The following is a 12,961-nucleotide window of genomic DNA, read 5'->3' as shown; positions in this document are numbered from 1 at the left end:
AAAGTGAAAAATATCAATTTTAGCTTAAGAAAACAATTCGTATCTACAGAATTCCAAAGGAAATATTTCTATGGCATCAACAAACTAATTCCACTTAATACATTTGTCTTTATACTCATTTAAGGGCATGTCCCTCCAGCATCATTCTGACATCCTTCCCTTCAAAAGGTGATTGTTTCCATTCACACATCAGTTATTCTTCCTTAAACACAAGGCATGTTTAATAAATCTCTGTGTTCAAAAATTCAGTGAAGCTGGAACACAGTATAATACTATGTTTTGAAATTCTAGTTTGAGTAAGATGAATTGCCTTAAAAAAAACTTTTTTTAAGGTAAAGTGGTCATGGTATCCAGTGACAGACTGGAGGCACAGCGTGAGCAGGTATAAAGTATCAATGTCTAAGACAGCAGGAGAACGGGGAGAGGGCGTGGTTTTCTAAGCAATTTTTTATTTAACTGCAAAGTGACTGGCTTGACAACTGTCAGAGCCAGAGGTCACAGTCACAATGTCAACCTCATCTACTACACTTTCTGTTGCTGCTCTCCTCAAATCAATGTCCACGTTAAGCTGAGTCAGTTCCATGAATTTTAAATAGCATAACATCTGCTCTGCTACTCTCCAGTTGCAATAAATGACTTGGTTACTAAAACATCAGACACTATGAATGTTTTCACTGATTTTCTCAGAAATAGTACACTGCCAAATTTTATGTGTTTAAGAAAAAAGCTATTATAACTATTTAAAATGTAATATTTTAATTGAGAAATGTTATGAGTACTTGGCTGTTATATTAAAACTACAGTGAAGAGGCAAATGTAACATATTGGGGGATGGCAGAATTGATTCCTGACTTTTTAAGATAATTTCAAGTTGGATCAGATGGACTTAATCTTCTGAAGAAAAATAGGGTAAACAGTTTTTTGCAGTTATACTTTATCATGCAAAAAAAAACCCCACTTAATTTTTGTGGTGAATATATTCAAGTGTATATTAAAACATCTCCTACACTCTTCCATGCAAATGAACATGCCCAGTGAAGACAGGAGGAGCTGAGCGCTGATCTCTGTGATTTTCCATAGGTTTACATATTGGCGGCACATACCAACTATCCTCTTAGCCTCCCCTACCTGTCATTCTTGGGAGAGGCTTGAAGGCCCTGCTTTTACATATAGCATGCCACACACCTACTGTTAAGAATCCTGCTTCACGTGTGAATATATCAATTTGCAGAACACAGTGGTCTCACAGAGACAAAGAAATACATCTGGAGGCATTTTATTCACTGGAAGCATTTTCGCAGATGAGTGGACTCACCTTTGATATGCAATTCCAATTAAGAAAAATCTATAGCTAGAAATGCCAAGACAGAATTTAATTAATCACAGCTGCTGCAAATATACAGGTTTATTAACCTCCTGTTCCTCATTAAATTCAACCCCACCTAAGTAAAGCCTTCTCCTACTTAATGCCCCCTTTTTTGCCTCATAGAGACATATAAAATGAGACACACTAGTGAAAAAAAAATTCTTCCAAAATTAAACTGTGGTAGCAGGTATTAAAATGGCAATTAGGAACATTTCCCTATTAGGACATTTTCCTATTTATTTTGAAATGTAATCAAAGTAATTTTTTCCATTGCCCCTTGATTCTCAATATAAATACATATGTTACTAAGTAATAATACCCAACTACAGTCAAGAAAATAAAGGACTAATATAGCTTAAGAACCTGCTGGTGTCTCAGTTTCACATACTTAGGTTTTTCACGTTTATATCACTAATTTATCATTAGTTTAAATGAAAACTGGCAGATGATTTTTAAAGCTAAGAATATCCAGCTTTCTCTTAAGATCTTCATATCCTAATTTCAATTCCAAAATAGCCCATTTTACGCAAACACAAGCCCCTCAAAATAGAGGCTCATGATTGAGATACAACCACAACCTAATACAGCAGCATGAACAATGCCACTATGATGTCCTCACAGAACTTAAATAAATTCAGCCCACAATGGGTATGGGTATATAATATACACATACTGTATCATTGCATACCATATATTTACAGCTATGTACATATATACAAAAAGTATACACAGAGATTGCATTCAGCATCACCAAAATATATACATGCCATTGCAAATAAAATAAGAATTTCAAATAAATAAGGACAACGAAAGAGCCCTCAATGTAAATATCCTTAATACTCTCCAAACACACATACAGGAACATAAACACCCAAAATATCACCAGGAGATTCATAACATTCATATTCATATCAAATCTATTTACTCACTTAGGGTGGGGAGGTGGTACTGAATCACAGGCAGTAGCCAAGTTTGCAGACCTTGGTACCTTACTACATTTCCTGTCTACAATGTTCTCTATCAGACTGATTACAAGTCTCTGTGGATAACTAAGTACAAGATTTTTCAACTGAGTCCAAAACCCTTCGAAGACACAGAAAGTTACTAACTCACACAGGTCAGAGATTAAACTGGGAAAAGAATACCAACAAAAGCTCCCCTAATTGATATATAAATCAGATTTGTTGCTTTTCCCTTTACCACAAAGAAATTCAGTTCAATAACCACCTAATGTCTTACAGGGAATTCTATTACAAGAAGAAAACAAAGCATAGTAGCCACAGTGAAGAAAAAAATAAAACTCAGATCCTTTACTAGGAAAATTTCAGTCATGACTAGATTGCACTTTCCTTTTATAATCTCAAAACATTTCAACTTGGTAAAAATATAAAGAGAACAATAAATTCTATGTGCTTTGAGAGGTTTTTGAGAGCACCACTTCCTAGGAAGAAATCACACACATAAACATACACAACAAATATATCCTGGCTAAAATCAAAGATAAAATGTCCGACTTGTCGATTTTTAAAAAATAATTAATAAATAAAATTTTGCTAGGGCTGACTGATTTACTGGTTTCAATATTTGATATATTAAACAAATACCATAACTTTTGTGCCAAGATCTAAATCTCTAATTCTTTCTTTCTTGTTTGTCATAGAAAGTAACCTGAGCTACCGGGAAAGACTGGGCTGAGAATAGGAGATCTGAGTTTTAGTTCTGGCTCCATCTTTATGGAAAAAACTGACAGCTTTTGAGGGTCTCAGTTTTCTCTTCTGTAAAACAGAGAAGACAGCTGCTTTACCGACTTCAGAAACATATGGATAAAGAAAGATTGTTTTGTATTTAATTTTCATTTTGTTTGTACATAACTTACTTCTTGTACTTTTACACTACTTTGTTTATAGTGATTCTTAAGTGAGGTGAGAGTCTGTATCAGAATCTCCAGGAGGGGAGTTTGTGTGATTTGAAAGCAAAAGAAGTGTTCTTTCCTATTGCTTTGCTTTTCATTCCAAAATTTAAATTTCTATGAATTCTAAAAATAAATAAAGGATTTACCATTTTAATATTCATAAAGGGGGGCAGGACACATTGAAAAAAAATGAGATTCTTCTCTGTCACTGCCATCTTGCCCTTACCATTAAGTGATTGTCCTTTTTCATTTCTTCTTCCTTGATTAAAGTAAGGCCTTAAAATGTGGACTTCCCTGGTGGCTCACACGGTAAAGCATCTGTCTACAATGTGGGAGACCTGGGTTTGATCCCTGGGTTGGGAAGTTCCTTGGAGAAGGAAATGGCAACCCACTCCAGTACTCTTGCCTAGAAAATGCCATGGACGGAAGAGCCTGGTAGGCTGCAGTCCATGGGGTCACTAAGAGTCAGACACGACTAAGTGACTTCACTTTCACTTTAAAATGTAAAGGCTGGGTAATGAATCCAAGAGCATTCATTAAACAGTGTGTATGTTTCAAAATTTCATGATTAAAAAAAAAAAAAGATAAGACAAAGGAATATGACATGTTTGCACAAATGTAATCTTTCCAAGAAGGCCTACCCTGATCAGTCTTTGAAACTTTATTCTCTCTCTAAAAACAAACAAAAAAAATTTTCCTTAGCACACTCTTGAATTTTCTTCATCCTGTTTAAAACTTTCTAACATAAATTATGTATTGTATTTATTGCCTGATTTCTTCTACTAGAATATAAGCTCCATGAAGACAAGGATGTTTAAGTCTACTTTGTTTGACTAACGCCTAGGACAAAATCTGGAAAACAGTTGTTGCTCAGTACATGTGAATGAAACAATAGTTTAGAATTTTCTAGTATAGCTTTGCTCTCAAGATCAGTTCACTTTAAATTTTTAACCACTGGTAAGGAATTACAGTACTATTAGCTTAAGGAGGAATGTCATCATCTAAACACTGGCTGTGATTTCTAAGATCCCTTGTTCTTAGACAAACGTGTTTCTACTAACATAGCTTCTAATTTTTTCCAGAAAGTCTCTCTGAACTACTTTCTACAACAAATAAGTGGGACCCAGATATTTTCTTGAACAAAAACTAGGTAAAAATGATCTAGGAAAGGAAATATTGTGTACATCAAAATAAAGGAAACCAATTTTCCAAGCGGCAGGGGCGGGAAAATCAGTCTTTCAGAACCAAGAATTCAAATTATAGAACCAGAGAACTGGATTGAATCTTGGGCCAAGGCCTTCATTTTATAGGCAAGAGTGCTAAAAAGCAGACATGAAGACATTTATCAAAGGACAAGCAGCTAGTTACCAGGAAAGCCAGGATTACAACTCAGATCTCCCAGTTCTCAGGCCACTGTTCTTTATGTTAATCAGGTGAGGATAAAGCTCAGGGTGATAAATATTATTTTAAGCATCAGAGAACAGGACAATATGTGTTGTTAGGAACGTTACTGGCACAGAACTTCAGGGGAATTGAAACAAGAGGTCAGATAACTATTGCTGTAGTCCAGGTGAACAGTTTTGAAAAGAAAGCTATGAAGTTTAGTAAGGTACTTGGGGAAAAAACAGGAAAGTAGTCTTTATCCGACAATGAAAACCCACTTGCAAAGAAAATCTCTCTTTGGGGCTTTTCCAAAGACTTCTGAAATAATGTTTAAAATAACAAACAAAAACGACTTTTAAAAAGTTAATTAAAAAACCCACAAAGTCCCCCCAACCCAAGAACAATAGCTTTAAGACTTCAGATGAAAAACCAACAAATTGGAACAGGTATATGCATAACTTAGATCCAAATAATTCTCTATGTCAGAAATAAAAACCAAGCTTAAAATATTACAGTAAAATTTCCCTAGGAACATAGGAAAGAGGCACCAACAGCAAACACCTCATTTCCCCTGGGACTGCCAGAGGTAGACTGTGAGCCTGTATGGAAAATTAGGTAGAAGGGATTTTGATTCATAGATTTCTCAATCTGAAAGCTGTGGAGTCAAAAGAGGGGTAAGAAATCATAGCTAGTGCCTGTGAATTTTATGAAGGGGATAAAAAGGAAGACAATAACTAAAATATCTTTATAAATATTATACACTGAGTCCTATATAAAATAATTAAAAAAACTTGTGCATGAAGTAGAAAATAGTGAATATAAGGAGTTTCTAAAATCCTCAGTTCCAAATTGCCAATGCAAAAGCAACTTCCATTTTAGGTTAAATAATAAATTCAGTTACCCTCAACTAATATTAATAACATCTCTGACTTACTTTGAAGTTTCATCACTCTGAACCAGGCAAAAAGATGACCAACTCTGCAGTGTATGCCACAAACTTCAATCTATATAGCCTTCCAACTTGATCTCATTAATAAGAGTTTAAATGGAATTCCTAAGGAAACACTGGATCATGAAACCAACAATCTGATTTTTTGACGGAAAGATTTAAAAGCTGCTCTTTTTCACTTCCTTTTTACTTCCAGCATTCAAAAACTACAAAGAAAACAAAATATGCAAATATATCTCATGATAGCACAGGACTCACACATTCCAAATGATATTTATCATCTAAAGACCCCAATTAAAGATTTAGCTTTTCAGATACAAATCAATGTTTTACAGTTTCTGAAATTTTGACGGCATTTAAACGAATTAAATACTTTCAAGAACTATAACTTGATTATGCTTCAAAGAATCACACATTTTTCTACCTATTGATACTAACTTGGAATGAAAAGAAATATTATGGAAGGGCTATGATCTTGATTTTGAGTAGTCCATGCTGGCTAGTTTCACCTCTGTGAACAATTATATATTTTCCAAATCCACACATTTAAGGTCCAAGTATAAGAGTTGGATCTTCCTCATTATACAAAAATAAATGATTTACTCTTCTCAGGGTGAGAATAGTAACTATTTGAGTGCAGGATTAGATGTTAGAGGTAAGTACCCATACCTCAACACCAAAAAATAAAAATTCCAAGATTAATCGAGGTTTTAATAAAACACCTGAAAGACTGTATTTTAAAAGTTACCCTAAAAGTTTGAACGATTTTTTTTTTCAGTTTGTTTTTAAAATGGTGGTCCTAAATTGAAAAATAAAAACTAAATAACACCACTATGTATCTGTCATCACATTAGAAAACTGCACCATTTAAAATCTGTGGCAAATGAAAACGTGTTTCAACAAGAGGATTTTTGCTTTAATAGTCATCTATGGTATTCTCAAGGAATACGTTTCGCACATCCAGAATGGATGCTAATTCCAAAATGTGCTTCTGGAGATGAGGGTTCTCCACTGTTTCATCCCTTGGCAGTTGTGGATATGATTCTGGATAATTCCGTGTTTCCTGGTAAACAAATAAGAGAAAAGTCAAGTTACATAGTTTGAAGAAAGAGAAATTTTACACATTAATATTACTGTTAGCATTAATTATACACATTAATATTACTGTACACATCTTAAGTTAACATACTTGTACTTGAACTGTTAACATACTTGAACTTGTCATTAAGTTACTATTTAAGGAGTAACTTAATATGTATTTTTCTCCTTCATATCAGAAATATTTTTGTTGAGTATGCAAAATTGTTGACATTTGACCATTTTGACCCTAGAAAAACAATAATTTCTTATGGTTCAACCCAATATTTTCATTTAGTGAGTTATTTCACAAGTATTTAATGGGACCTATCATTTCTATGTTATATTATGGAAACTACATAATTCCTACTTGTTGGGGGGCAGAAATGCTAGCACATATAGAATTTAAACAAGTATTTATTTAATGAATAAATAACTGAATGTTATAGTGGAAATCTGAATGAGAGAAAAGACATGAGAAAGCTTGAAAAGGTCAAATTAACAGACCTCTGCATTTTAATTATAGGAGAAGGAGGAGTCAAAAATGACAAAGATTTCAGGAAAGGATGGCTCAAAAGAAGAGTTGAGAGTTACTCAGAGAAAAAGAGATGTAAAGGAGGAGATATTTTGGGGATAATATATAACTTTCAGGTTTTAGGTATATTTTATTTAAGATAATGGGCCATAAAAGAGAACTACCCATCAACCAGAATTTGAAAATTCAGGGCTGTATCTCAGAAGACAGGTTTGAGCAGTCTGTCATACTATTTTTATATACTATTCTATATGCATATATATTATTCCATATGCACATATATGTATGCATATACTATATGTATACATTAATAAAAACACTGATATAATCTGTATAAAGATAAATACTAGAGCTATGGAAATGGCTGGGATTTCTGAGCATATTAGCAAAGAGAGTGGAAAAAAAAAAAAAAGAGTCCCTGGAAAGAGAGATGAAAGATCATGGGGGAAAAAAAAAGGACAGAAAAGGACCAATGTAGTTTTTGTAATTACATGGAAGCAAAAGGAAATAATTTCAAGAATCAAGTGATTCTCACTTGGAAATTCATCTTCATTTGGTACTTTATATAGACTACAATTTTGTCAAACATTTAAAATTTACTGAAAAACTGAATAACTACTTTTCTATACATCTAATATGACAGTCCATATATTCTAATGTCATTTATATTTCTCTTCTATCGGTAGCCATCAGTAATTACATGTTACAGAGACCAAATTTTCATTTTACCACACTAAATACTGTGAGGAGTAACAATAATGAAAAGTTCAAAATTCCTAAAAAAACAAAAAACAAGAAAACAAGAAAACCAGGAACTGGTAGGGAATTACTGTACTCTGAACAATTCTCCCAGCTTGCACAAGGCTCAGACACATCTAAATTCTGACCACACACCTCTAGAGTGGAGAATATGTGTTGAAACAGGGATATATGAAAGAGAACGCAGAAAAATAATAGGCTGAAATAAGCCTGCACCTGTATGCTAAACATCACTTTACTAAAGTTCCCCTTAAAAAGCTTAAAAACAAGCCATGGAAACATCAAAGAAATGTTCAAGTAATTTAACTCTTGCCAGAACCAAAGCCCAACACTCTTTAAAGAAAAACAACAAAATCCAGAATTCAACATTAGAAAATTTACAGTGCTCACAGTCTAACAAAAATTACTAAACATACAATTATAAATGGGACTCCTGACTAATTAAAAAAATGATAAAAACAAACCTATAAATGATAGAAAATATAGTATTAGTAGGTAAAAACTTAAGCTATTCCCATTCATTTAGAGAACAAAAGAAAAGATAAATATGAAGAGGAGAAAAATGGAAAATATTGTAAGAACACAAAGAACTACAGATGAGAAAAATATAATCGCTGAAATGAAAAACTCAAGGGTTAGAGGATTAAAACCACATTAGTTACTGCAGAAGAAAACATCGGTAAAGTTGAAGATAGCAGCAGTAACTTAGACAGAAAATAGACATTTTTTAAAAAATGAAAAGCATCTAAATAAACCTTTCACTTTAAAACAGAAAAACTGAAGTGAAAATCAGGACCTGAAGGACAATATTAGGTCATTTGACATGTATGTAACTGATGTCCCAGAAAGAAAGAAAGAGAGGAGTGAAGAAAAAAGTTTGAATAAATTATGGCTGAAAATATTCCAAATATCTTAAATAGGTTGATATTTAGACAGCTTCAAGATGCTAAACAAACCCCAAGCAGGAAGAAAACAACAAAGAAATGCATATCCAGGTAGTACATCATAATCAAACTGTAGGAGACTAATATAAAACCTTAAAAATAGCCAGAGGAAAATACACATTGTACGTTGCAATAATAGAACAATCATTCAGAAAATCAGTAAGGATATAAATAATTCAAATAACATAAACCACTGTGATCTAACAGATATTTATAGAACTCCTCATACAACAGTAGCAGCATATATATTCATTTCAAGTATCCCTAGGGAGGTGATTGGGGACTTCACTGGCAGTCCACTGGTTAAAATTCTGCTTCCAATGCAGGGGCCGTGGGTTTCATACCTGGTCAGGGAACTAAGACTGCACATGCTGTGCAGCCCTCCCCCCACAAAAAAAGAGTAGGTGCTTGCATTAAAAGAGAAAAAAGATTATAGATCTAAGTTTTAAAACACAGAAATTAACAGAGCAAATTAAAATCGAAGTAATCAAAAAGAAGAAAACATAAAGTATTAATAGAAATAAATTAAATAGAAAAGAGACAAATAGCAGTAAAAAAAAATCAATGAAAGCAAAGCTCTTTATTTACAAAGATCATTAAAATAAAAATCCTTTAGCTAGACTGAAAAAGAAAAAAGAAACTTAAGAAACACTACCAATACAAGGCATGAAAGGTCACTAGAGACTCTACAGAAACTAAAAGGATAATAAAATATTACCAAAAACTTTTTGGCAATAAACTAGAAAAATGACTTGCAAGACATAAGAGATTAAAATTGACTATGAAGAAAAGAGAAAACATGAATAGTCTTTGAAATTGAATTCATAATTTAAAACATCCCCCAAAAGAAAACTCCAGATCCAGATGGTTTTACTGATGAATTCTATCAATCGTTCTAGGAAGAAATAATGTCAGTCACAAACTCTTTAAGAAAGACAAGAGAATCAAACACATCCCAACTGAATTTATGAAGTCAGCACTACCTTGATAACAAAATCACATTAAGACATCACAGGAAAAGAAAATTAAATACCATAATTATTCATAAAAACAGACACAAAAATCCACAATGAAGTATTACCGAATTGAATTCAGCAATGCAAAAGGATACATGACCACAAAATATGTTTAGCTCAAATATACAATGATGGTTACTGTTAGAAAATCAATCAATGCTATTCACTATGTTAACAGAATTAATATATATCAGAGTAATGCAGAAAAAAGTATCTGACAACCTTTCATACCCATTCCTGGTAAAAAAACAAAAACTCTCAGCAATAGGAACAGAAGTGGAAAGAGTGACAGATTTTCTCAGGCCTCAAAATCACTGCGGATGGTGACTGCAGCCACTGCAACTAAAAGACACTTGTTCCTTTAAGAAAGCTATGACAAACCTAGACAGTATATTAAAAACCAGAGACATCACTTTGCAAACAGAGGTCCATATGGTCAAAGCTATGGTTTTTCCAGTAGTTGTATATGGATGTGAGAGATGAACCATAAAGAAGGCTGAGCATCGAAAAAATGATGTTTTTGAATTATGCTGGAGAAGACTCTTCGGAGAAGGCAGTGGCAACCCACTCCAGTACTCTTGCCTGGAAAATCCCATGGACAGAGGAGCTTGGTAGGCTGCAGTCCATGGTGTCGCTAAGAGTCGGACACGACTGAGTTACTTCACTTTCACTTTTCACTTTCCTGCATTGGAGAAGGAAATGGCAACCCACTCCATTGTTCTTGCCTGGAGAATTCCAGGCACAGGGGAGCCTGGTGGGCTGCCGTCTATGGGGTCGCACAGAGTCGGACACGACTGGAGCGACTTAGCAGCAGCAGCAGCAGAAGACTCTTGGGAGTCCCTCGGACAGTAAAGAGATAAAACCTGTCGATACTAAAGGAAATCAACCCTGAATATTCATTCGAAGGACTGATCCTGAAGCTGAAGCTCCAATACTTTGGCTACCTGATCCAAAGAGCTGACTCACTGGAAAAGACCCTGATGCTGCGTAAGATTGAAGGTGGGAGGAGAGGGGGACAACAAAGGATGAGATGGTTGGATGGCATCACCAACTCAATGGACATGAGTTTGAGCAAACTCTGGGAGACACTGTAGAACAGGGAAGCCTGGCATGCTGCAGTCCATGGGGTTGCAAAGAGTCAGACATGACTTAGCGACTAAACAACAACAGTCAATCTGAAAAAGGATATCTATGAAAAACTAACAATTAACATTATAATTCATGGTATATGATTAATCTTCTCTTAAAATCAAGAACAATGCAAAGCTAATTATTCTCATTACTTCTATTAGCCATTTCACTGTAACACTGAAATAAATAAAGCACATGTATATATAAAATAAAACACAAACAGATTGGAAAGGAAGAAGTAAAACTGCTTTCGTCTGAAGATGACATGATCATGTACATAGAAAAATCTTAAGGAATACATTAATACTTCAATTTAGCAAGACACAGGATACAAGGTTAATTTACAAGACATCAGTATGTCTATGTCTTAGCAACAAAAATTGGAAAGTGAAATAAAATATATAATTCTACTTACAAATCATCCCCAAACTTAAAATACTTCAGAATAAATTTAATGAAACATATATAAGACCTATATGATAAGACTCACAAAATATTGCTGAGAAACTAAAGAAGACCTAGATAAATAGGGAGATATACCATATTTACTAACTGGAAGACTTAATATTATTAAAATACAACTCTCCAGAGATTGATTACATAGAATAAATGCGATCTCAATCAAAATGTAAACCTGATGCTAAAATTCACATGGATATGCAAAGGATCTAGAACTATTAAAACACTTAAGGTGTTTTGGTGGTATCAGGGCCTTAGAGTATAAGGATTTCAGCACTTACTGTAAAGCTGCAATTATCAAGGAAGTAGTAAACAGGAGAAAAAAAATGCTAGTGGCCAATGGAACAGAATTTAGAATCTAGAAATAACGCTATACATACATGGTTGAATGATTTTCAAAAAACAACAAAATTATCTCAATGAAAAATGGATAATCTTTTCAACAAGGGACACTAGAACAACTCCACATACATACTGAAAAAAAATTTTAACCCTTACTTCACATTGTAAACAAAAGTTAACTCAGAACTAAATATAAAAGCTAAGACTATAAAACTCCGAGAAAACATAGGAGAAAAATCTTTGTGACTTGGAGCTAAGCAGAGATTTCTCAGATAAAACACACCACAAAAGGAAGAAAAAACAAGATCAGTTCAAATTTCATCAGAATTTTAAAAGTTTGGTCTTCAGAAGCCACTGTTAAGAAAACAAAAAGGCATACCACAGAACAGGATAAAATATAACTAATAAGCACCTGAAAAGATGTCCAATAGCCTCATTCATCAGTGAAATGTAAGTTTAAACTACACTGAGATACCACTATAAATCCACCAAACTGGTTAAAATTTAAGACTGACCAGAAAGAGAAAAACAAATATCATATACTAATGCATATATATGGAATCTAGAAAGATGGTACTGATGAACCTATCTGCAGAGTAGCAAAGGAGACACCCTGCTTATTTAACTTATAAGCAGAGTACATCATGAAAAACGCTGAGCTGGAGGAAGCACAAGCTGGAATCAAGATTGCTGGGAGAAATATCAATAACCTCAGATATGCAGATGACACCACCCTTATGGCAGAAAGTGAAGAGGAACTAAAAAGCCTCTTGATGAAAGTGAAAGAGGACAGTGAAAAAGTTGGCTTAAAGCTCAACATTCAGAAAACAAAGATCATGGCATCTGGTCCCATCACTTCATGGCAAATAGATGGGGAAACAGTGGAAACAGTGTCAGACTTTATTTTTGGGGGCTCCAAAATCACTGCAGATGGTGACTGCAGCCATGAAATTAAAAGACGCTTACTCCTTGGAAGAAAAGTTATGACCAACCTAGATAGCATATTGAAAAGCAGAGACATTACTTTGCCAACAAATGTCCATCTAGTCAAGGCTATGGTTTTTCCAGTGGTCATGTATGGATTGAGA

At 34.1% G+C, this 12,961-nt stretch overlaps 1 protein-coding gene across 4 annotated transcripts in view; it reads right to left on the bottom strand.

Annotated features, from left to right (window-relative positions):
* Positions 1–3,221: 3,221 nt before the first annotated feature.
* Positions 3,222–12,961, bottom strand: part of SCAI (suppressor of cancer cell invasion) — a 111,685-nt gene continuing 101,945 nt past the window's right edge. For 3 of the 4 annotated variants that reach the window (XM_069582421.1, XM_069582422.1, XM_069582423.1), the window contains one exon: positions 3,222–6,673. In XM_069582421.1, coding sequence (XP_069438522.1) covers positions 6,527–6,673 — 147 coding nt within the window. In that variant the 3' untranslated portion in view covers positions 3,222–6,526. The remainder of the gene's footprint in view (positions 6,674–12,961) is intronic. The other variant, XR_011255494.1, reaches the window with a different exon arrangement.

Source organism: Ovis canadensis, chromosome 3 (assembly GCF_042477335.2).
Source record: "Ovis canadensis isolate MfBH-ARS-UI-01 breed Bighorn chromosome 3, ARS-UI_OviCan_v2, whole genome shotgun sequence".
Taxonomy (NCBI): domain Eukaryota; kingdom Metazoa; phylum Chordata; class Mammalia; order Artiodactyla; family Bovidae; genus Ovis; species Ovis canadensis.
This window is presented reverse-complemented; position numbering and strand designations above follow the sequence as displayed.